The sequence below is a fragment of the Natrix helvetica genome (genome assembly GCF_964273705.1).
Source record: "Natrix helvetica genome assembly, chromosome: 14".
NCBI lineage: Eukaryota > Metazoa > Chordata > Lepidosauria > Squamata > Natricidae > Natrix > Natrix helvetica.
In genome coordinates, this window is record NC_138564.1 from 10420219 (window position 1) to 10442716 (window position 22498).

At 47.4% G+C, this 22498-nt stretch overlaps 2 protein-coding genes across 3 annotated transcripts in view; one reads left to right on the forward strand and one right to left on the reverse strand.

Moving 5' to 3' along the window:
- Nucleotides 1–22498, forward strand: part of LOC309398906 (LIM/homeobox protein Lhx5) — a 42594-nt gene that overhangs the window by 3059 nt on the left and 17037 nt on the right. Inside the window, exons 2-5 of one of the 2 annotated variants that reach the window (XM_081966203.1) lie at nt 1941–2164; nt 6142–6419; nt 8501–8666; nt 13696–14636. In XM_081966203.1, coding sequence (XP_081822329.1) covers nt 1941–2164; nt 6142–6419; nt 8501–8666; nt 13696–14054 — 1027 coding nt within the window. In that variant the 3' untranslated portion in view covers nt 14055–14636. Of the gene's footprint in view, nt 1–1940; nt 2165–6141; nt 6420–8500; nt 8667–13695 lie in introns of those variants that run through there. The other variant, XM_081966205.1, reaches the window with a different exon arrangement.
- The window catches only part of PLBD2 (phospholipase B domain containing 2), a 43042-nt gene continuing 38808 nt past the window's right edge, over nt 18265–22498 (reverse strand). Inside the window, 5 exon segments of the mRNA XM_081966206.1 lie at nt 18265–18491; nt 19372–19496; nt 19836–20063; nt 20554–20642; nt 21538–21677. Of these exon segments, the coding sequence (XP_081822332.1) occupies nt 18298–18491; nt 19372–19496; nt 19836–20063; nt 20554–20642; nt 21538–21677 (776 nt within the window). The 3' untranslated portion in view covers nt 18265–18297.

A 22498-nucleotide genomic window follows, 5' to 3' on the forward strand; every position in this document is an offset into this window, starting at 1 on the left:
GGATAAAATAAAATCTTTTCGCCAGACTTCGAATTTTATATATATATAAAATGCAGAGAAACCGGAGAGAAAAACGAATTTCTACCCAGGCTGAAGAAAACAACCTTCAATAATAATAATAATAATAATAATAATAATAATAATAATAATAATAATAATAATATTAATAATAATATTAATAATAATAATAATAATAATAATAATAATAATAATAATAATAATAATAATAATAATAATAATAATAATAATAATAATAATAATAATAATAATAATAATAATAATAATAATAATAATAATAATAATTTTACAAGATACATCAAGAAATTGCAGCTTCCTGAAATAACACCAGCGGAACTGCAAAAAACTGTCTTACTCGGAACATCTTATATCTTAAGAAGGTCCTTGGTTGATCCTTAGGACGCTGGCAGCAACCCGTATCAACCATTAGCACCAGTCACTGGTATTTGTAATGCATTTTTGAATGATCAGTTGGCTGAGTTTCATGTTTAATGAATAAAGTATATAATCATAATAATAATACCTCCCTCCCGCCCAAAAAATGAAATCCACACATCCAAAACAGGGGTGCGTTTCTCTAGGAACTAGATCCGAATCCAGCCAGATGAGTTTCTAAGCCTGGAACCGGCGCAATATTTTGAGAAGCGAAGCGCCCTTTCGCCTCGGCTTTCGTGCGGAGCAGAGTCCTCTTTGGATCGGGCCCTTTCTTACGCGGATAAGATCTCTTTGATTATCATTGACAAATTACGTTATGATTTGTAAACGATAGCATACAATAAATTTATGTTATATAAATATATTTTTTTAAAAAAAAAAGTCGGATCACGAAACCCGAGGGACGCTATCAAATTGTTTCCTTTCCAAAGGAGGGAAATCGGAGCATTTTTAAGAAGTGGGGAAGCGGGAAAAGAAAATGTTCCTTCCAGACTCCCAGATTCCTCTCTTCCTTTCTTTTCTTCCTTTTCGCAGAATGGTTTTCTGCCCGGTTTATTTTATTTATTTCTTTTTAAAAAACCCATCGAATGGCGCAGAAATCAGGAAAAGCACTGAAAAAGGAATGAGATTTTTGACTGGACGTGGTGGGTGGGTAGAGGGGAGAAGAGACGAGTGGAAAAAGGAATCGATCCACCTGATCTGTTTCGAATAGGGAGGTGCAATTCGAGGGGGGGTGTTCTTTGTTGGTGTGTGTGTGAGAGAGGGGGGGGGGGAGAGGAAGAGACAGAGAAAAGGAGAGAAAAGGAGAGAAGTAGAGAGAATGAGAAAGAGAATGAGAGAGGGGGGAATGAGAGAGAGAGAAAAAGAAAGAAAAGGAGAGAAGTAGAATGAGAGAGAAAATGAGAGGGAGAACAAGGCACAGAAAGAGGAAGAGACAGAGAAAAGGAGAGAATGAGAGAGGGGGAACGAGAGAGAGAGAGAGAGAGAGAGAGAGAGAGAGAAAAGGAGGGAATAGGAGAGAAGTAGAATGAGAGAGAGAAAATGAGAGGGATAACAACACAGAGAGAGGAAGAGACAGAGAAAATGAGAAAAAAGGGAGAGAATGAGAGAGAGAATGAGAGAGGGGGGAACAAGAGAGAGAGAGAGAAAACGAGAGAAGTAGAATGAGGGAGAGAGAATGAGGGGGGAAACAGAGAGAGAGAAAACAAGAGAAATGAGAGAAGAAGAGAGAATCAGAGAGAGAGAATGAGAGAGGGAACAAGAGAGACAGAGAGAGAGAATGAGAGAAAAGGAGAGAACAAGAAAGAGAGAGAGCAAACGGCCTCCCTCCTGACCTATCCTAAAGACCTCTGAAACGACAAAGGATCCACTCTGGAGATCCTCCGTATTCCCAACTTCTGGGAGAAACCTGGCCTCACCCTGGCCGCTCTGCTCCTTTCTTCCTCCCCAAATCCTTTTTCTAATCTTATCCTCTCCTTTTTTTCCAGGAAGTTTGGGACGAAGTGCGCAGGCTGCGCGCAGGGCATCTCCCCCTCCGACCTTGTCCGGAAAGCACGGAGTAAAGTTTTCCACCTAAACTGCTTCACCTGCATGGTGTGTAATAAGCAGCTCTCCACGGGCGAGGAACTGTACATCATAGACGAGAACAAATTCGTCTGCAAGGAGGACTATCTGAGCTCCACTAGTTTGAAAGAAGGCAGCCTGAACTCAGGTGAACTGGGCCTGGCATCCCTTTCCCCCCCTCCCCATCTCTGGCCCTGCTTCTGGGTTCGAATCCCAGCAGAAGGAAAGACAACTGTGATTTTTGGGGTGGTGGTGGTGGGGTTTACAACTGCCCCGTGATTCTTTTTTTTCCCTCCCTGCTGGGGGAACTTCAATGGCAGGTAATCCTCAGGTATGACCACCAAAATTTATGCCGCTAAGTGAAACAGGCTTTGGGTGAGTTTTGGCCCATTTGGCAGGCTTTTTGTGCCACGGCTGTTAAGCGAACCATTGCATTTGTTAAGTGAGTCACACAGTCGTTAAGCGAATCCGGCTTCTCCCTTGACTTTGTCGGAAGGAAGATGGCAAAAAAGCGATCAAGGGACCCCTGGGGCACTGCAACTATCATAAATAAAAAACAGCAGGGGGTTGGACTAGAAGACCTCCGAGGTCCCTTCCAACTCTGTTATTCTATTTCTATCTGAATTTTGATCAAGAGGCCATGGGCATGCCGTCACAGTCATGAGGGTGGAAAAAAGGGTCATAAACGACTGTTTTCAGTGCCGTTGTAACTTTGAACGGTCACGAAAGGAGCCTGTTGTAAGTCGAGGACTACCTGCTGTCTTGGAGTCTGCACTCCCGAACCCGTGAACAATGTGCTCATTGAGTGAGTGATTTGAGGAAGCGGGTAGAAGGGAGCAGATGCATAGGGAGGCAGACCTTGGTTCCCTATCACAGGCCCATCTTTGGATCTCAGCTAAGAATCCACTGCTAGATCTAAGGTGACTTGGGTGATCTTATAAATCCATGTTTCTCACAGTTGGTAGTTTAAAGAATGCGTGGACTTCAATGCCCAGAATTCCCCAGCCAGCATGGCGGCTGGGGAGTTCTGGGAGTTGAAGTCCACGCATCTTCACGCGTGGCCAACGGTGAGAAAGACTGGTATAATGGATTGGGTTGGCCCACGAGATGCATATTCTGCCTTCCTTCCAGAAGGTTAAGGCCACCAACCCAACAGGTTAATCTAATAGGCAGGGCCTGGCCCCCAATCCCCGAGAGAAGATGGGTCTGGATGAGTGTGGACACAAGGCCCCCACCCCACCCGTGAGTTGCTGTTAGTGGTCTTCTGCAAAGCCTGACTTGAGGAGGAGGCATTGAAGATGGTTAGGTTGATTTCTGAATGGGCAAGCAGGCATCTACTTGAGCTACAGGGAAATGTTTCTGAAATTTGGTTTTCAGTTAAACAGGGGGACCGTAAATGTAGAAGTAAATAGTAAGTAAATAGTAAGTAGTAAGTGGAAGAAGACAGATGTTCCAAGATCTCATCTTCAGGTTTTTTTTCCTTCCTTCTTTCCTTCCTTCCTTCCCCTTTCTCTCTCTTTCTCTTTTGTTCCTTCTATTTCTTTCTCCTTTCATTTCTCTCTTCCTTCCTACCTACCTTTCTGCTTTCCTTTTTCTCTTTCTCTCTCACTTTCTTGATCTTTCTTTTCTCTCCTTCTTCCTTCCTTCCTTTCTCTCTCTCTCTCTCTCTCTCTCTCTCTCTCTTTCCTTTCTTTTCACTCTCTCCCTCCTTCTTCCTTCCTTTCTCTCTCTCTTTTTTCCTTTCTTTTCACTCTCTCCCTCCTTCTTCCTTCCTTTCTCTCTCTCTCTCTCTCTCTCTCTCTCTTTTTCTCTGTCTTTCTTTTCACCTCCCTCCCTCCCTCTTCATAGTAAGCTTTCCCTCTTTCTATCCGAATCCCGGGCTATTTTCATTCAGCCCCTAGTTGTCAGGTTTTCCAAAGCCATCCCATAACCGACTTCCCAAGCAGGAAGGGACAACGGTTGACAACGGAGGAAGGAGAATTTCAGAGGGCCAGCTCTGGGTTGGGGGTTTCCTCCCCTGGCTACTGGCCAGAGGGTAGCCAAGACAATTGGAAGTGGGGATCAGGTGTCTTTCCAGCCTCCTCCACCTCCTTCTCTTTGTCCGTGGCTCCCCGGCCTAATTTAGTGATGTGGGGAGAGAAATGGGGGGTCTGGGAAGTTACACTGCAGAGAACCCTTCGCCATCTGCATAAAAACAGTCTTCTCTTCATAGCAGCCCTCCCCAGACTGTGGCATCTGCCAAACCAACTCTTGGTCCTTGCTGCTTTTCAGATGCTTCTCGGGGTCTTCCTTCTCCAGCCAAGCTTTTCCTAACCTTCTCCCCACCAGATGGGCCACCCCTGACACCCTCGTCCCCTTCAGCATGCATGGCCTGGCTAGAGGGGAGTGGGAGGGAGGGAGGGAAGGAGGGCTGTTCTCATACAAAAAGAGCCGGGGTGGGTGGGGGGCAGGCGAGGGGGGTCCCTGCATCTTCCTGGCATCATCGGTTTATTCACCCCTCGATCCAGAAGCGAGTGCAAGGGGATATGCTGTCCTTGCTGAAGGTGCGCGAGATAAGGATGCCATCTTTTGCAAATGCCAAGTGAAGACTCTCTCCGGTTTTGCTTTGCCCTTTGGCGATTTCATGAATGGTTCCATGTAGTTTTCCTGGCAGGAATAATGGATAGGGTTTCCTGTAGATTTGGTAGTCTCCCATAGGAGATTGAGCTTCTTTCCTTCCTTCCTTCCTCCCTCTCTCCCACTTTCCCATCTTCCTTCTTTCCTTCCCTCTTCCTTCTTTCCCATCTTCCTTCCTTCCTTCCTTCCCATCTTCCTTCCTTCCTCCCTCCCTTCCTATCTTCCTTCCCATCTTATTTCCTTCCTTCTTCCCTCTCTCTCCCTTCCCACCTTCCTTCCATCCTTCCCATCTTCCTTCCTTCCTCCCTCTCTCCCCCTTCCCATCTTCCTTCCTTCCATCTTCCTTCCTATCTCCCTCCCTTCCTTCCCATCTTCTTTCCTTCCTTCTTCCCTCTCTCCCCCTTCCCACCTTCCTTCCATCCTTCCCATCTTCCTTCCTTCCTCCCTCTCTCCCCCTTCCCATCTTCCTTCCTTCCCTCCTCCCTTCCCATTTTCCTTCCTCCTTCTCTCCCCCTTCCCATTTTCCTTCCTTCCTTTCCATCTTCCTTCCCTCCCTTTTCATCCCTTTCATTTTCCTTCCTTCCCATCTTCCTTCCTTCCTCCCTCTCTCCCCTTCCCACCTTCCTTCCCATCTTCTTTACTTCCCATCTTCCTTCCTTCCCATCTTCCTCCCTCCCTCCCTCTCTCCCCCTTCCCATTTTCCTTCCTTCCTTTCCATCTTCCTTCCCTCCCTTTTCATCCCTTTCATTTTCCTTCCTTCCTTCCCTCCCTCTTATCTTCCTTCTTTCCCTCCCTCTCATGTTCCCTCCCTCCCTCCTTCCTTCTGCATATTTCAATAGGACAAGAATGACATTTCCACCAACGGATTCCCCAGCTCATCAGAATCTACTCCCCATCATTAAGTTAGACAGCCTGGCTGAGGTTCCTTAGATTTGGCGGTCCAAAATATCTCCAGAGCACCAGCTGGCGATGGGTTTTCCAACAAGCTCAGTGGGTTTGGCTCTGCTCCCCTCTGCTTCCACGTTCTCCATTCCCACAGCTTTATTTGTTTGGCTGATTCATTAATGAATCAATGAATTGATTGCCTTCCCACTGCCTTTGGGCTCCTCTCCCCCCTCAAACAGAGGTGGGTTGCTGCCAGCATGATGGTCCGACGTACAAATTCTTTTGCAAAAAAAAAAAAACACAACCAAGCTCAGAGAACATCAAGGACCTTTCAATTGGATAGTCACCTGGTCTTTCATTTCCGGAGATTCCTATCCGCATAAAGCGTGTACTCTGGGAACTCTTAAGGAGGAGCCATCGTCACCCTCATTCTCATACACAAACTCTCTGACCTGCGGTGTCCCTTGCTCCTCTTGAGAGCACTCCTTCGCTCCTGGGAATCCAGACTATATTCCATCACTTCTGGCTAAGTTCCTCCCCGCCTCCCCCCCCCCCCCGGGGGTGCCACTTGCGCTTTCTTTCCACCATCCTATTGACCATTCTCCCTTTCCCCTCCCCCAACAGTTTCTTCCTGTACCGATCGAAGTTTATCTCCGGACCTTCAGGACCCCATGCAGGACGATACGAAGGAGACAGACAATTCCACTTCCTCGGATAAAGAAACCACCAATAATGAAAATGAGGAGCAGAACTCTGGAACCAAAAGAAGGGGACCTCGGACCACCATCAAAGCCAAGCAGCTGGAGACCCTCAAGGCAGCTTTTGCAGCCACCCCTAAACCCACCCGACATATCCGGGAGCAGCTAGCTCAAGAGACGGGGCTCAACATGAGAGTCATCCAGGTAAGAGAAAACCTTGGGCTATAATAGAGTTTTGCAGGAGCCCGGTTGGAATTCACAAGACCTCCCTTGGAGTAGTGCGTCCAATTCTGGTCAGCTTGTGGGGGATGGAGGGGGAGAGAGAGAGAGAGAGCGCTCTATAGTGTCCCAGTGGTTGAAAGCAGTATTGCAGGCTAACTGCCCAGAGTCAGGAGTTTGATCCTGACTGGCTCGATGTTGACTCAGCCTTCTATCCTTCTGAGGTCGGTAAAATGAGGACCTAAATTGTTGGGGGCAAGAGGCTGGCTGTGTAAACCGCTTAGAGAGTCCTTAAAGCGCCACGAAGCGGTCTATAAATCTAAGGGCTATTGCTGTTTGTTATTGCTATTCTTGCTAAATTAATTGCTAAATGAACACCTTGGGCAAGCCTCATCAAAGCCACGTCAATGGGGAAAACTAGGTCTCACTTAACAACCATGTCCCAAACTTCACAACTGCAGTGATTCACTCAACAACCGCGGCACAAAGGGTCATAAAACGAGGCCAAATTCAACCTTGATTGTCGTAGGATCTAGGATTACTTGTCCCCGTCCAATTCAGACGCTTGACAACTGATTCCTGTTTGCGACAGTTGCAGTCATAGGAGTCCAGGTGGCATAGTGGTTAGAGTGCAGTATGGCAGGCAAACTCTGCCCACAGCCTTTTCTCATGAATGATCTTCCGTGATTCTCCACATGCACTTAACCCAAGTCTGGAGTTGATCTCTTTGCTGAGTTCACCTCCCCCCCCAACCGCCAACTAACCCAACAGGAGGCACGGTCACATTCCTGGCGCTTATCCTCTCCTTTGCCCCCACAGAGGCATTCAAGATTAGCGCAGCTTAGCTGATGGCGTGGATGCAGCCATCTGCGCAAAATAAATTTAGTTGTGTGGATAGAAGAGAATCTCGGTAGCTCAGGGTTGAACTGTGCGCTCCTTGGTGCTCTCTGAGCTTGGTGGTTTTCTTGCAGACATTTTATTACCCAACTAGGTAACATCATCAGTGTTAGAAGAAAGTGGGGTTTTGGAGGGGAGATGAGGAGGAGGAGGAGGAGGAGGAGGAGGAGGAGGAGGAGGAGGAGGAGGAGGAGGAGGAGGAGGAGGAGGACGACGACTGTGGGGTCCTTGGTGCTCTGAACTTGGTTATTTTCTTGCAGACATTTTATTACCCAACTAGGTAACATCATCAGTGTTATAAGAGAGTGGGGTTTCTGGGGGCAGGGGGAGGGAGAGGAGGAGGAAGAGGAGGGAAAGAGGAAGAAGAAGATGAGGAGGAGGAGGAAGACTGTGGGTTCTTTGGTGCTCTCTGAGCTTGGTTGTTTTCTTGCAGACATTTTATTACCCAACTAGGTAACATCGTCAGTGTTATAAGAGAGTGGGGTTTCTGGGGGCAGGGGGAGGAAGAGGAGGAGGAAGAGGAGGGAAAGAGGAAGAAGAAGAGGAGGAGGAGGAGGAGGAGGAGGAGGAGGAGGAGGAGGAGGAGGAGGAGGAGGAGGAGGACTGTGGGTTCTTTGGTGCTCTCTGAGCTTGGTTGTTTTCTTGCAGACATTTTATTACCCAACTAGGTAACATCATCAGTACTAGAAAGGAATGGGGTTTCTGGAGGTGGAAGAAAGAGGAGGAGGAAGAGGAGGAAAAAGAGGAGGAGGAGGACTCTGGGGTCCTCGGTGCTCTCTGAGCTTGATTGTTTTCTTGTAGACATTTTATTACCCAACTAGATAACATCATCAGTGCTAGAAGGGAGGGGGGAGTTTGCAGGGAGGAGGCTGAAAGCGAGAAGGTTGTTTTCTTCTAGACGTTTCACTACCAAGCTCGCTAACATCATCAGTGCACCCAGTTGCTTTTTAGGAAGGATCCTTCTCATCCCCCCCCTCCTCCTTTTCCAATCCTATTGCTTTCTCAGGATAGGACCAGCCTTTCGCCCCATCCCATTTTTTTGGGGGGGACGTTCCTAGGGAACTGGGATGAGTGGAGTCGGTGGGGTTGGAGGGAAGATGGCCTGTCTGCTTTGAGACCCTCATCTGACTATCTCCCCCCACCCCAAACTCTCTCTCTCTCTCAAACAGGTGTGGTTCCAGAACCGACGCTCCAAAGAGCGACGAATGAAGCAACTGAGCGCCTTGGGAGCCCGAAGACACGCGTTCTTTCGGAGTCCTCGGCGCATGCGCCCTCTGGGAGGCCGGCTGGATGAATCCGAGATGCTAGGCACGGCTCCTTACAGCTACTACGGAGGTAACACGCGTTCTTCTCCCCCAAAGGGAGGGTGGGGTTTTTTTTTGAACGTCTGAATGTGCTCCTTTGTGGGCGAACTTCTTTCCTTTTGCTTCGTTTCTCCTTGGTTTCTAAACCCTCCGAAGTCGGGGGCGGGGGAAGGAGGTCCGCCCCTTGCTAGAGGACTTTATTTCCAACGAAAGGTCTTGAGCTCGTGAGAATGGGACGCGGTTTGGGTTCTGGCTAGGTTTACAGCATGCTTCCATCACGGTTTGTTGGCTAAGCCCCCGTGGCTGGGCTCCCCGCCGTTGGCTTCCGCTCGGCCAAGCAAGCGAGTGGAAACCCACATCCGGTGGGCACGTGTTGTCTGAATCCAGGCTCTGCGTTCGGAGCGTTGGGGTTCGAGGTTTTTTTTCGCAGGAAGGGGGAGTGGAGCTAGTGCTCCGCGGGTTTTATTTCATTTCTCGAAAATAAAAAGAAAACCGAGGCTTCTTGGTCCGCCCGGACTGGAAAGTCAAAATGGGGGGAAATTAACCTTGTTTAGGAAAGTTTTGCCATGATGGAAAAATAGTGTTTTCCAGTGAAAGTTTTTTCCTTACTTTTCCTTGTTTGCTTTTTTGGCCTCTATTGCTGCTCTTCGCTCCTCTCTTTTCTTTCTTTCTTTCTTTCTTTCTTTCTTTCTTTCTTTCTTTCTTTCTTTCTTTCTTTCTTTCTTTCTTTCGTTTGTCTTTCCTTCTTTCTCTTTCTTTTTTCTGTCTCTCTTTCTTACCCTTCCTCCCTCCCCTTTCCTCGCCTTTCATTTCCCCTTGGCTGTTCCCTCCTTTCTTCCCTTCCTCATTTACTTCCTCCTGTTTTCCTTCTCTTTCTCTCTATCTCCTTTCCTTTCCCCTCCTTTTTCCCCTTCCTGGTTTACTTCTTTCCGTTTTCCTTCTATTTCTCTCTCTCTCTCCCCTCTCTCTCCTTTCAACTTTCCCCCCTCCTCTCTCCATCCCCTTCCCTCCTTTCTTCTCCCCCGCCTCCTAGCCCCAAGGCTCTGGGGATCGCTCGGGTGGGCAAGGGCCACTCGCCCAATGCCCACCTTGCTCCCCAAGCCCCCCATAACATAACAATTCATTCTTTTTATTTCTCATACATCCATTCACAAATATGCAATCTCATAACTGTCCTTCCTTCTCATTCGGTGGCCAAAGTCCTAAGTGGGATAATTTAAACCTGGCCATTTGGGCCTCCAGCGAGAATTCTGGGTTTATTTGGTTAAGGATCCATTTCTTGGCTCTCAGGAGTGCTTCTCCATCTCCAAGCTTCTCCTTCTTTTGAAGTCCAACTTTTTTCACTTTCCTAGCGTGTCAAAATATGAGGATTCTGATTTTGGTAGGTAGAGAGACACCTCACGGTTTCTGAACGTCTTGTTGGCCTGTTTTGGTCTACTGCAAATTTCTGGGCTGTTTCATTCCTTTCCTGTTGGTTGATGGTTGATCCTAAGTGTTAGGATTTCTCCACCATTTCCATAGCTTCACGGTGGATTCTAAGGCTGGAGATGTCACTAATTTGGTCTTCTTGATAGTGGATCTTATTCCCCTGTGCTCCTTTACTTTTATTGATACAGTAGATTGGGTTTCTAGATCTGGATATTGTCATTAAAAAGGTGGCATGGGTAGGTGTGCAAACTGGAGAGGAAATAGCTGGAGCTTGTGATCTGTTCGTGCACAAGTGTGCATGCCTGGTTATAAATGTTCACTAAAGTGATATGCTCATGCACAAGTGTGCAAACTGGAGAGCTAATAGCTGGAGCTTGTGATCTGTTTGTGCACAAGCATGTGTGTCTTGTTATAAATGTTCACTAAAGTGATATGTCCATGGACACGTGTGCAAATTGGAGAGATAATAACTGTAGCTTGTGATCTGTTCGTGCACAAGTGGGTGTGTCTGGTTATAAATGTTCACTAAAGTGATATGTCTATGCACAAGTGTGCAAACGAGAGGTAATAACTAGCTTGTGATCTGTTCGTGCACAAGTGGGTGTGTCTGGTTATAAATATTCACTAAAGTGATATGTCCACGCACAAGTGTGCAAACTGGAGGGGTAATAGCTGCAGCTTGTGATCTGTTTGTGCACCAGTGTGCATACCTAGTTTTAAATGTCTACTAAAGTGTATTGTCAGGTTATTGTTTTTGCAAAGCAACGGCAATGCTTTGCAAAAGCATTGCTTTGCAAGGGCAAAAGTTGCACTTATTTTGTAAGTGCGAACGCCTGCCTCACTAGCTCGGGGGGGGGGAGCTTCCTCCAAGGGAGTGGGCTTCGTGAATGAGTTGACTTCCGGTAGGTCTGTGCTTCCTGAAGCGGATTTTGATTTTTGTCCCCTTGTGTGTCTTTTCACACCTGTGTTTCCAAATGCAGAATCTGCCTGGTTCTTCTTTTAATAAAACCAACGAAAACACAGTGCAATTCACACCAACTCTGCCAGCACTTGGAGTCACCCTTGTTAAGGAGGGGAAACCCCTCTCTTGTCTACTGACCCTCTTCCCCCACAGCCCACCCACCCCGCCAAGTTTCCTGGGTCTGCCATCCAAGCCCCACCTTTTCAGGCCCAGCGTCCAAGCCGTCTTTTCACATTTAGTTCCGTTTACTTTATTGTCATTGCACACAATACAACAAAATTAAATGCCGTCTTCGGTGTACATTACAATTATAAAGAATAAAAACACCAACATACATCCTTTACATTCTGTATAATTGAAATTGAAAACCTGATATTGCACTATACCATAGAATTCAATATAGTTCCTGCTCTGGGATAGAAGCTGTTTTTTTCCACCGATGGGTCCTTGTTTTTATTATCCTGTACCGTCTGCTAGATGGTAAATAGTTTTTTAAAAAAAGGACGCAGGATTAAATGGATCTTATGGATGGATCTAGAGGGTTGAAACCTGTAGGGAAGATTGATTGACAGAAGCTCCTTTTGACATGTTTTTGTTTCTGGTTTGTTCTGTTGTGGTTTTTTTTTGGGGGGGGGAGCGTTTGGGTGACGATGTTGTTGTGTTCTTACAGGTTTATCAGGTCGGGTCCAATCGCCCCTGTGAACATGGCATAGCCAGCAAGGTTGTGGTGTGTGTGTTTGTGTTTGTTTGTTTGTTTGTTTGGGTGGTCTGCAAGCCCCCTCCCCTTTGCATTTGGTATGAGATTCAGGAGCAGAAAAATGCATCCGTTCTGTAACTGGGTTATTATTCCTCTAAAAAGAAGCATTGTCAGGATTCCAAATAGCATCCAAAATTAAATCAGAGTCCAAGGCAAAGGATTGCTCAAAGTTCCAATTTATGAAGAGAGCCGTGTTGGCACATCTGGGGAAACACGAATCTGAAAGCTTCCCGGTTTTCCCCACCCAGTTGAAAGTTCAAGATCTTGCCTCCCACACCCACAAGTCCATCCCATGGTCCAATCTCCCACTGCCACGCTGGCAGTTCCACCTATCCAGTTCCAGTCAGGTGCAGAGAGAAAGGATGACCTTGGCTTTGTAGAAAGAACGTTGTTATGGCTACATAGCATCTAACTCCGTACAATCCCCCCTCCCATTTTCCCACAATAGAAAATGTATAATAAAATAATAGAAAGTGTGGCAGGCCGAAGATGCAAAAGGAAAGATGGCTGCAGGGCTGACAGATTTGGCCCTTAGAGTCAGCACATAAAGGAGAAATTAGAAGCACAGATCTACCCAGGTCTACTTGGAAGGAAGTCCTGGAGGACCCCATGGGCATCCCTCTAGAGGGAGGGGGTGTCACAGCTCCCCCCCATCAGGTTCAACTATTCAAAAAATGGGCTTTGTGTACTTAGTAAAGGATTGGTTCTGAACGCCATAAATAAATGGTCTCATAAGGCCGGTGGGCGAGGATAAAGGGAGTTGTATTACGAAGCAACTCAGAGAGCAGCCAATGGGGAGGGCCCTTTGGCGGGGTCATCCTTTTTTTTTTGGCTTTGCTGTGTGGGATTTATCCCCAGGGCAGTGGGGGTGGGGTGGAGGGACACAGAGTGGAGAGAGAGAGAGAAAGGGGGAGAGGGAGAGAGAGGGAAGGAGAGAGAGAGGGAAAGAAAGAAAGAAAGAAAGACAGAGGGAGACACAGAGAGAGAGGGAGGGAGGAAGAGAGATAGGGAGAAAAAGAGAGGGAGAGACAGGGAGAAAAAAGAGAGAGGGAGGGAGACAGACAGAGAAGACAGAGAGGGGAAGAGAGAGGGAGGGAGACAGAGAGAGGGAGGGAGAGGGAGAAAGAAAGGGAGACAGAGGGAGACAGAGAGAGAGAGACAGAGAGAGAGGGAGGGAGACAGAGAGACAGGGAGAAAAAAGAGAAAGAGGGAGACAGATGGAGGGAGGGAGAAAGACAGAAAGAGAGAGAGACAGAGAGAGAAAGAGAAAGACAGAGAGACAGAGAGAGAAGGAGGGAGTCAGGGAGAAAAAAGAAAGGGGGGAGGGAGACAGAGAGGGAGACAGAGGGAGAGGGAGACAGAGAGACACGGAGGGGAGAGAGAGAGGGAGAATAAACCACACATCTGTTCGGTGAGGGTCAGCCTCTCCAGCTGTGCAGTAATACTGGACTCACTCTGGGGGTCTACATATCCGGGGGATAAGCCATGGGGGCTTCGTGAGGGACTGCAAAGCCTGGGGTTTTAAAAAGCTCTCTGCCTTTTAATCCAATTTGTTCCACGCAAAAGTTGCAACCGGGATCGTGATCTCTCGCGCACGCACCCCTCCCCTTTCCAATCCCATAATGCTTCTCCTCCCCTGCCCTCCTCCAGATGTGGCGTGGGTGCGGCTCGGTTGCTTTTTTGTGGGGTGCAAATCAATTCTTTGTGGGGTGCAAATCACTTTGTCTGGTGCAATTCAGTTCCTTTTCTGGGGTGCAAATCAGTTCCTTTTTGTGGGGTGCAAATCAATTCTTTGTGGGGTGCAAATCAGTTCCTTTTTGTGTGTGTGTGTGGGGGTGCAATTCAGGGAAGCTTCTTCCGTCACTCACCCCCACCTCTCTGCTCTCTTCTCCTCCCCCCTCCTTCCCCCCCCAGATTACCAAGGCGATTACTACGGCCCCGGGAGCAACTACGACTTTTTCTCACACGGCCCCCCCTCGCAGGCGCAGTCGCCGGCCGACTCCAGCTACATCCCATCCTCGGGGGCCGGCTCCACCCCGCTGGGACCCCTGGACGCCCCCTTGGCCGGACACCACACCTCGGAGAACCAAAGGTATACGGATATGATCTCCCACTCCGACACGCCCAGTCCGGAGCCGGGACTGCCCGGCTCGCTGCATCCCATCCCGGGCGAAGTCTTCAGCGGGGGTCCCAGCCCCCCTTTCCCCATGTCGGGCTACAGCGGGCCCCTCTCGCATTCCAACCAGGAGCTGAGCGAAGCGGCCGTGTGGTAGAGCGCCCGGGAAGGGGGGAACGCCGCGCTCCGGACCTCTCCTCCAACCTCCGACTCGGACCATCACCCGGAGGGGGTGGGAGCTTCCCTCGGAGCCGCTCCAGGACCGCTGCCTTGCCCCTATTGGTGGGCCCAGTGGAGAAGGCTTTGGAAGCCCGGATAGGGAGCCTCGAGGGGCCCAGCTGCCCAAACTCCCGACTTTCTCAACTCTTTTTGGACCAAAGTTAGAATTCGCTCCTGGTTTTTCGCAGACTGGAGGAGGGGGATGAGGAGGGTGGGCGGGGGGCTTCGCTTCCTCTGCCCCGCTCCACCTCGCTGGCCCTCACCCACCCACCCAGGATAGTGTCTTGGGTTCGGTTTTTAGTGTTTCTTTTTCTTTTAAAAAAAAGAAAAGTAGGGGTGGGCGGGGAGAGAACACACAGACAGACAGACAGACAGACAGACAAAAAGCAAAATTGGAATTTGGTTCGCTTTGCTTTCGTTTTCTCCGGATTCGGACCCTAAAGGAAAAAGGAAGAAAGAAAGAAGAAAGAAAGAAAGAAAGAAAGAAAGAAAGAAAGAAAGAAAGAAAGAAAGAAAGAAAGAAAGAAAGAAAGAAAGAAAGAAAGAAAAAGAAAAAGAAGAAAGAAAAAAAGAACGGATTTCTTTTTATTAGAAGGCTGGTTTGATTGACGGCAATGGCAGAGGGGAAAGGGGAGAGGGGAGAAGAGAGTGGTTTTTAAAAAAATATATATTTCATTTGTTTTTTGCTGGTGACGCGGCGCCCCCTGGTGGTCGGTGCTTGGAACGACACGCCGGACTTCTTCATAGACTCAAGACGGATTGGCGAGGGTGTTTTGGTTCCCTTTGGTTGAATTAATTAATTAATATTAATTATTCTAATATTATTCTTTATTTTTATTGGGGAGGGAAGACGACGGCCCCATCTCCCCGCCCCCGACGACTAATAACAGCAAACATTTAAAAAAGAAGAGAGAGAGAAAAGGAAATAATTGGAAGATGGTAATTTTGCTGGGAGGCTGTTTGAGGATGTATTATAGGGTTTTTTTTGCTCCTAGTTTCTTTATTTTATATAAAGAAGAAACAAATAAAGTATGTTTTTGTGTTTATTTGATTATTTATTGCATCAGGAAACTCCAGGGGCAGAATGAAATGAATGAGAAATACATACATACATACATACATACATACATACATACATACATACATACATACATACAATTTTGAGGCTATTATTTCTCTGAAAAAATGTCCAGACTGAATTCAAGAAGAAATGGAATCAAATCTTCAATACAGTCACACATCAGCATAAAAGGATTCCATTTTAAAGGCTTGTGGACTTCAACTCCCAGAATTCCCCAACCAGCTATGAGAGTTGAATTCTGGGAGTTGAAGTCCACAATTCTTAAAGCTGTGATATAGATGGACACCCCCTTGGATGTAGGGGGTATTAAGAAAGTTCTAGACTGCTTCTCTCCTTGATTAGTTCCCACCCATTGCTTCTTGTCCTGCCTTCAGGTGCTTTGGAGAATAGCAGAGTTGCAAGGGACCTTGGAGGTCTTCTAGTCCAACCCTCTGCTCAAGCAGGAGACCCTAAACCATCCCAGACAAATGGCTATCTAGCTGCTTTTTAAAAGTCTCCCGTGATGGAGCATCCACACACCTTCTAAAGGGAAGCTGTTAACTGGGGAATCTTTGCTGCTATTGGGATCCTAAACCATCGCATTTTCAAAAAATATTATTCTAGCAAATTATGGGCTGCCTGAAGATGCAGCACCCGGATCGATCTCTTGAACCAAAATCCCGGGATTTAACTAATCCAGTTTTGGTCCACACACTATAAAAAAGATGTCGAAACTCTAGAAAGAGTGCAAAGAAGAGCAACCAAGAGGACTAGGAGACTGGAGGCTAAAACAGATGATGAACAGTTGCAGGAACTGGGCATGGCTGTTCTAGTGAAGAGAAGGACCAGGGGAGACTGGAGAGCAGTCTTCCAATATTTGAGGGGCTGCCACAGAGAGGAGAGGAGTCAAGCTATTTTCCAAAGCACCCAAAGGCCAGGCAAGGAATAACGGATGGAAACTGACCGAGGAGAGATTCAACCTGGAAATGAGGAGGAATTTTCTGACAGTGAGAACAATCAACCCATGGAACTGAAGTTGCCTTCGGAAGTTGTGGGAGCTTCCATCACTGGAAGCTTTCAAGGAGAGACTGGACTGCCATCTGACAGAAATGGTGTAGGGTTTCCTGCTTGGGTGGGGTGTTGGACTAGATGACCTACAAGGTCCCTCCCAATTCTATTAATCTGAATCTAAGATCATCAAAGGCCTGGAGACTAAAACATACGATGAACGGTTGCAGGAACCGGGCATGGCTGTTCTAGTGAAGAGAAGGACCAGGGGAGACATGAGAGCAGTCTTCCAATATTTGAGGGGCTGCCACAGAGAGGAAGGGGGTCAAGCTATTTTCCAAAGCAACTGAAGGCCAGATGAGGAATAACGGATGGAAACTGACCATGTAGAGATTCAACCTGGAAATGAGGAATTTTCTGACAGTGAGAGCCATCAACCGATGGAACAGAAGTTGCCTTCAGAAGTTGTGTGAGCTTCATCACTGGAGGCTTTCAAGAAGAGACTGGACTGCTATCTGTCAGAAATGGTGTAGGGCCTCCATGCTTGGGAGGAGGGGTTGAACTACATGGCCTACAAGGTCCCTCCCAACTCTGTAATCTAATCCCACCCCAATTCCAACATTACACCTCCCTGCTTGGCCAAAAGTGCCCATTGTTCTTCGTGAGCTCCTCCATCCGAGCGGTTCTCTTAAGCCAAAGGCAGTGGCGGTGACAGGAGAGAACCGTCATAATTAAACATAATTATGACAATAATGCAGGCAGACAGTAGCAAATAAGTGAACCTAAGACGGTGCGCTTGCTAATTGCGGTGCAGAATTGCCGTCAAAACAATGCAACTGTGTATAAATATTGAAGGGGGCTAAATAATAATCGTATGCAAACAGCGCAGGAGTTGGCCCTGAGGGTGGGTGGAAGAGGGGAGAGAGACAGAGCAGCTATTTAAAGAAATGGAAAGAAACATAAATCAAAATTCAAATTAAGCCTGCCAAAGAATGCTCCCATAGAGGAAACATAAAGAGGAAGGAGGAAGTTTTCCCCACATCCAATTATCGTTTTACAGTTGCCCTGTGCTATGGGCGACTAATACATTGAATAACATTTATGGGTGATGAATAAATTTAATAAATGCAGGTAGTCCTCGATTTACAGCAATTCATGTTACAGCAGCACTGAAAAAAGTCCATTTTTCACACCACCATCCTGGCATCTCCCTGGTCACGTGATCAGATGCTTGGCCGCTGACTCGTATTTACGACGGTTGCAGCTTTACCACTTCGGGAGACAAGCTGTTCCACGGATGAATTGTTCTCACTTGTCAGGAAATTTCTCCTTAGTTCTAGGTTGCTTCTCTCCTTGATTAGTTTCCACCCATCGCTTCTTGTTCTACCCTCAGGTGCTTGACTCCCTCTTCTTTGGGGCAGCCCCTAGAACTAAGCAACCTAGAACTAAGGAGAAATCTCCTGACAGTTAGAATAATTAATCAGTGGAGAAGTTGTGAATGCTCCAATGCTGGAAGTTTTTAAGATGTTGGAGAGCCATTTGTCTGAAACGGTATAGGGTTTCCTGCCTGAGGAGGGGGTTGGACTAGAAGACCTCCAAGGTCCCTTCCAACTCTGTTATTCTAGTCTAGTCTAGTCTAGTCTCTCCTTGATTAGTTTCCACCCATTGCTTCTTGTCCTGCCCTCGGGTGCTTTGGAGAATAGTTTGACTCCCTCTTCTTTGTTTCAACCCTTCAAATATTGGACCACTGCTATCATGTCACCCCCTAGTCCTTCTTTTCATCACACTAGACATACCCAGTTCCAGAACGATCACAAAGGGGAGCAAAATTCACATAACCGCTGCCTCGCTTTGCAACGGAAATGCTTGGTGCAACTGTGGCCGTAAGCCAAGGATTATACCTGTACCCAAAATAGCCCTGATTCAGCATCTAACTCAGGGGTGTCCAAACTTGGGAACTTTAAGACTTGTGGACTTCAACTCCCAGAATTCCCCAGCTGGCTGGGGAATTCTGGGAGTTGAAGTCCACAAGTCTTAAAGTTCCCAAGTTTGGACACCCCTGATCTAACTAGTGGAGTGGTTGGGAATGGGGTGAACCCAGAAACAGGTGACTTCATTTCATGCCCAGGTGTTTCTTTACAGCTTGGAGACCTTGCAGGCTGATCCCGCTGCCCCCGCAAACAACGATAATGATGGGGTCCAGCGTCTTGCTCAGCTTTCCTTCTTTCTGCAGCTTCTGCAGGCAGCCCGAATATAAGAAAGCCAGCGAGGCACCACAAGCGGGGTCAACCAATATCCGTTCATCGTCTGAGAAAGGAACAAGGAGCAAACCACAGCATGGGTCAGGAAGTCCTAATGAATATTAATTACCGTATTTTTCGGAGTACAAGACGCACCTTTTCGCCCCCTCTAAAAGAGCACGGAAACGTTGGTGCGTCTTATACACTGACTACAGCTATGACTACCAGCATCCTTGGTATTCAGCTGGCTAGCTTCCTGACTTGAAACACATGTTAACAAGGTCAGCCAATGAATAGGCACAGCAGCTAAGTCAGCCAAGGAGGGCTATTTGGACTCTGAAACAGTCTTTGCTGTGTGAGCAACAAGGAGACAGGAAGGAGCCTGGCTTAGCCGAGAACTGAAAGTGAAACTGCTTGTGTTTTGCTTGCATTCACGGCTACCTTGGAAAACCTGCTTTTGGTAATGTATTGTATGTTGTTATGATTTTGAATCCTGCGGAATCAGTTACTTGCGTGTGCTTTCTGGATGTGATCGCTGCTGCAAACTCTGACCAGCCAGGTCAGCTTCGCCACTTATTGCAGCCTGATTCAGCACAGCTGATTGGCGGGGGGATCGGACTGCCGGAATACCCTCCAATCAGCTGTTCCAGGCTGCAGACCATCACTGCCTCCATGCCTGGCGTTTTTGGCCTCTGGTGGGGGCTGGGGGGCTGGGGCTGCATTTGGTGTATAAGACGCACCCAGATTTTCACCCTCTTTTTTTGGGGGGGGAAAGCTGCATCTTATACGAAAAATAGAGTAGGTGATATCTAGGAAGGTCTGGAGGACATGTTCATGGAGTCAATCCCAGGAGATGCCCAATGAATTCTCTAGAGTTGATTGTCTCAACTCAAAACACCTACCCAACCTTCTACTCCCATCTCTCAGGGTCAACCTCCCAAACTCACCCAGAAATTGCTCTACAGCTTTCACCGCTTCCACGTCATCCAGAACATGAGAGATGATTGGACATTCCTTGGCACAATCTAAGGCCCTCTGGGCCACCGTCTTAGCCCCAAGGCACCTGGCCACGCTGCAGAACGATAAGCGGAAAAAGCAGGTGTAGAAAAGATCAACCACAGAACTCAAGAGAAGGAAGAAGAAGAAGGGAGGAAGGAAGGAAGGAAGGAAGGAAGGAAGGAGGGAGGAAAATAGAAGGGAGGGAAGGAAGAAAGGGGAAGGGAAGGAGGGAGGGAGGAAAAGAGGAAAAGAGAAGGAGGGAGGGAAGGAAGGGAAGGAAGGAGGAAAATAGAAGGAGGGAGGGAAAGAAGGAGGGAGAAAAGGAAGGGGAAGGAGGGATGGAGGAAAAGAGAATGAGGGAGGGAAGGAAGGGAAGGAAGGAGGGAAGGTGCAGCTCCAGACCAAAACATACCTGGTGATATCAGGCAAAGTGACCAGCTGACCAGCTTGGATGGCTGCATTAAAACTTTCAGCTCCTCTGGTCTCCACAGCCATGATGGGGACGTCCGACCAGCCCACTTCCTGCAAACCAGCGACCACTCCAGCCAGGAGACCACCGCCTCCCACCGACAGCACAATAGCTCCTGGTCTGGTCATGAGAGACCCCTTCAGCTCCTGGACAATGCTGCTGTGTCCTTTCCTGCAAGGAGAGCAAAACCCCAAGTCCTTGAAGGAGCTCCCCAAAGTCGCACTTGGGGCAAAAAAGTCTGCTCCAGCCTAAAGGTAGAGCAGACGCCATCCTTACGTCATATCTATTGATTAAATAGATTTCATCCCGCCTTTGTTACTTTCCAAATACCGTATTTTCCGGAGTATAAGATGCTCCGAAGTATAAGACGCGCCTAGCTTTTGGGGAGGAGAACAAGAAGAAAATATCTGCCTCTGCCTCCCAGCCAGTTGCCTCCTTGCAACCAACAGCAAACAGTGCAAACGATATACGCTGTTTGTAGTGTTACATTTCAGACTATACTTGTACAGATGCTGTTAAAATTGACGTGGCTTTCTGGAAGTAATGTCTCACTTAGCAACATAAATGTTGGACTCAGTTGTGGTTGTAAGTTGAGGACTACTTTATTCCTCTTCCTTCCTCCTCCCAAAGAGGAATGGCCATCTTGACCTAGGTTTCTTACCATACTAGCGGGTGGTCGAAAGGATGGATATTGACCCAACCGTCAGTCTTAGCTAGTGCCATCGCTCGGTCGTTGGCATCATCCCAGACCTGCCGGGATTAGAAACAGGGAAAACTTGAATTTAGTAGAAAGCAGCATTCAAATCACGGCAGTCTCTAAATCCGTTGTCCAACTATCAAGATGAAACTTTGATTCTGCTGCTTCATGTAAGGTAGGATTCAGCATCTTGATCTCAACTTTACCAAGTGTTAGAAATTCTGTGTGTGTGTGTGTGTGTGTGCGCGCGCGCAGGGACATGGTGGCTCAGTTGCTAAGACGCTGAGCTAGTCAATCAGAAAGGTTGGCAGTTCAATGGTTCGAATCCCTAACGCTGTGTAATGGAGTGATTTAGTCCATTCCGGCCACATGACCACGGAAATGTCTTCGGACAGCCCTGGCTCTTCGGCTTTGAAACGGAGATGAGCACCACCCCCTGGAGTCAGGAACGACTAGCCCATATGTGCGAAGGGAATCTTTACCTTTACATTGTATTTTTATTATCTATCTATCTATCTATCTATCTATCTATCTATCTATCTATCTATCTATCTATCTATCTATCTATCTATCATCTATCTATCTCACCACAGATCAAACAAAGTGTACAGTCACCATGTGCCTTACTGCCTAACTGTTTCAACTGCAACAAGAAAGAGGAAACTCTACTTACAACAAAAGAGCATTGAGTACAGATTCCAATTTGTAAACACTGCCATCTACTGGCTGAATACTATTGTTGTTGCTGCAGAAAAATACATTCCAAGAATGAATTCCGATGCCAAGCCTTACTACAAGGACCAGACGGGAAACATGACCCGCTAAGCTAATTCTACTTTGCTATAAAAAGGTAAAGGTTTCTCTGTCAGTCTCTGGATCTTTGTTTCTTAGCCGAGGGAGCCAAAGCCGTTCCTGAATTCTGGAACATTTTAATTTCCCTATTTTTACCTTCCCAAAGATTTCCACGTTGGCTCCGTATTGCTCAAGCCTTTTTATCGTTGACTCTGTGGTGCCACGGGGCACAACGATTGTCGCGGGCATCCTCAGTTCCCTGGCTGCGTAGGCTGCAGCTAAACCAGCATTTCCACCTAAAAGGTTTCAGAGGAGGAAGAGAGAGGACATTGCTTTCTATGGGCATCTCAAAGGGGCTTTAACAAGAGGCAACTGGATTTCCTTTGTTTTTCCTTGAGGAGGTTTCGCTCCTCATCCAAGAAGCTTCTTCAGTTCTCAGTGAATGGTGGGGAGGGCGGGGGATGGGAGGATTTACAGGCAATTTACAACAGCTCATTTTGTGACTGTTCGCAGTTACAGCTGCACTGAAAAAAGTGAGTTATGACCGTTTTTCATACTTATGACTATTGCAGCACCTCCATGGTCACCTGATCAAATTCTGAGAGCCATTGAGGACTGTACGGTGATTTACCTGTGCCCTCAGGGTCACCTGAATCAGAGTGCAAATGGGGTGGGAAACCTTGGAACTGCTGAAAGGACTGTGTTGTAAGCGGGAGATGGGTGGTGTCGTATCCCTCCCCTTCTGCGGAGCGAGGGCTGTTCAATTTTAACACGGTTGGCCTCTCTTACCCTTCCTGCAAATCAGCAATCGTCTCTGTCAGTAATGTGGACTTTGCTATCTTCAAAAGAGGGACCTTTGTCTTTCAAATGCAGATGGACTGCTGAATCCTGTCCTGGCGGGTTTGTTCTCCCACGTTGCACCATACGAATGTGAAGTGGTTGTTTTGTTTCCCATATATATATATATATGTTTTCGTAGATTTTCACGTGTGTAGGTATCCTGGTTTTGTTGTATTTGGGTCTTTTCCCGTGTAAGATTGAGATTGTCTTTGCAACGTTTCGGCAAGATCTCACCTGCCATCTTCAAGCTTGGGCTTAAAATGGGAACGGAGCTGCC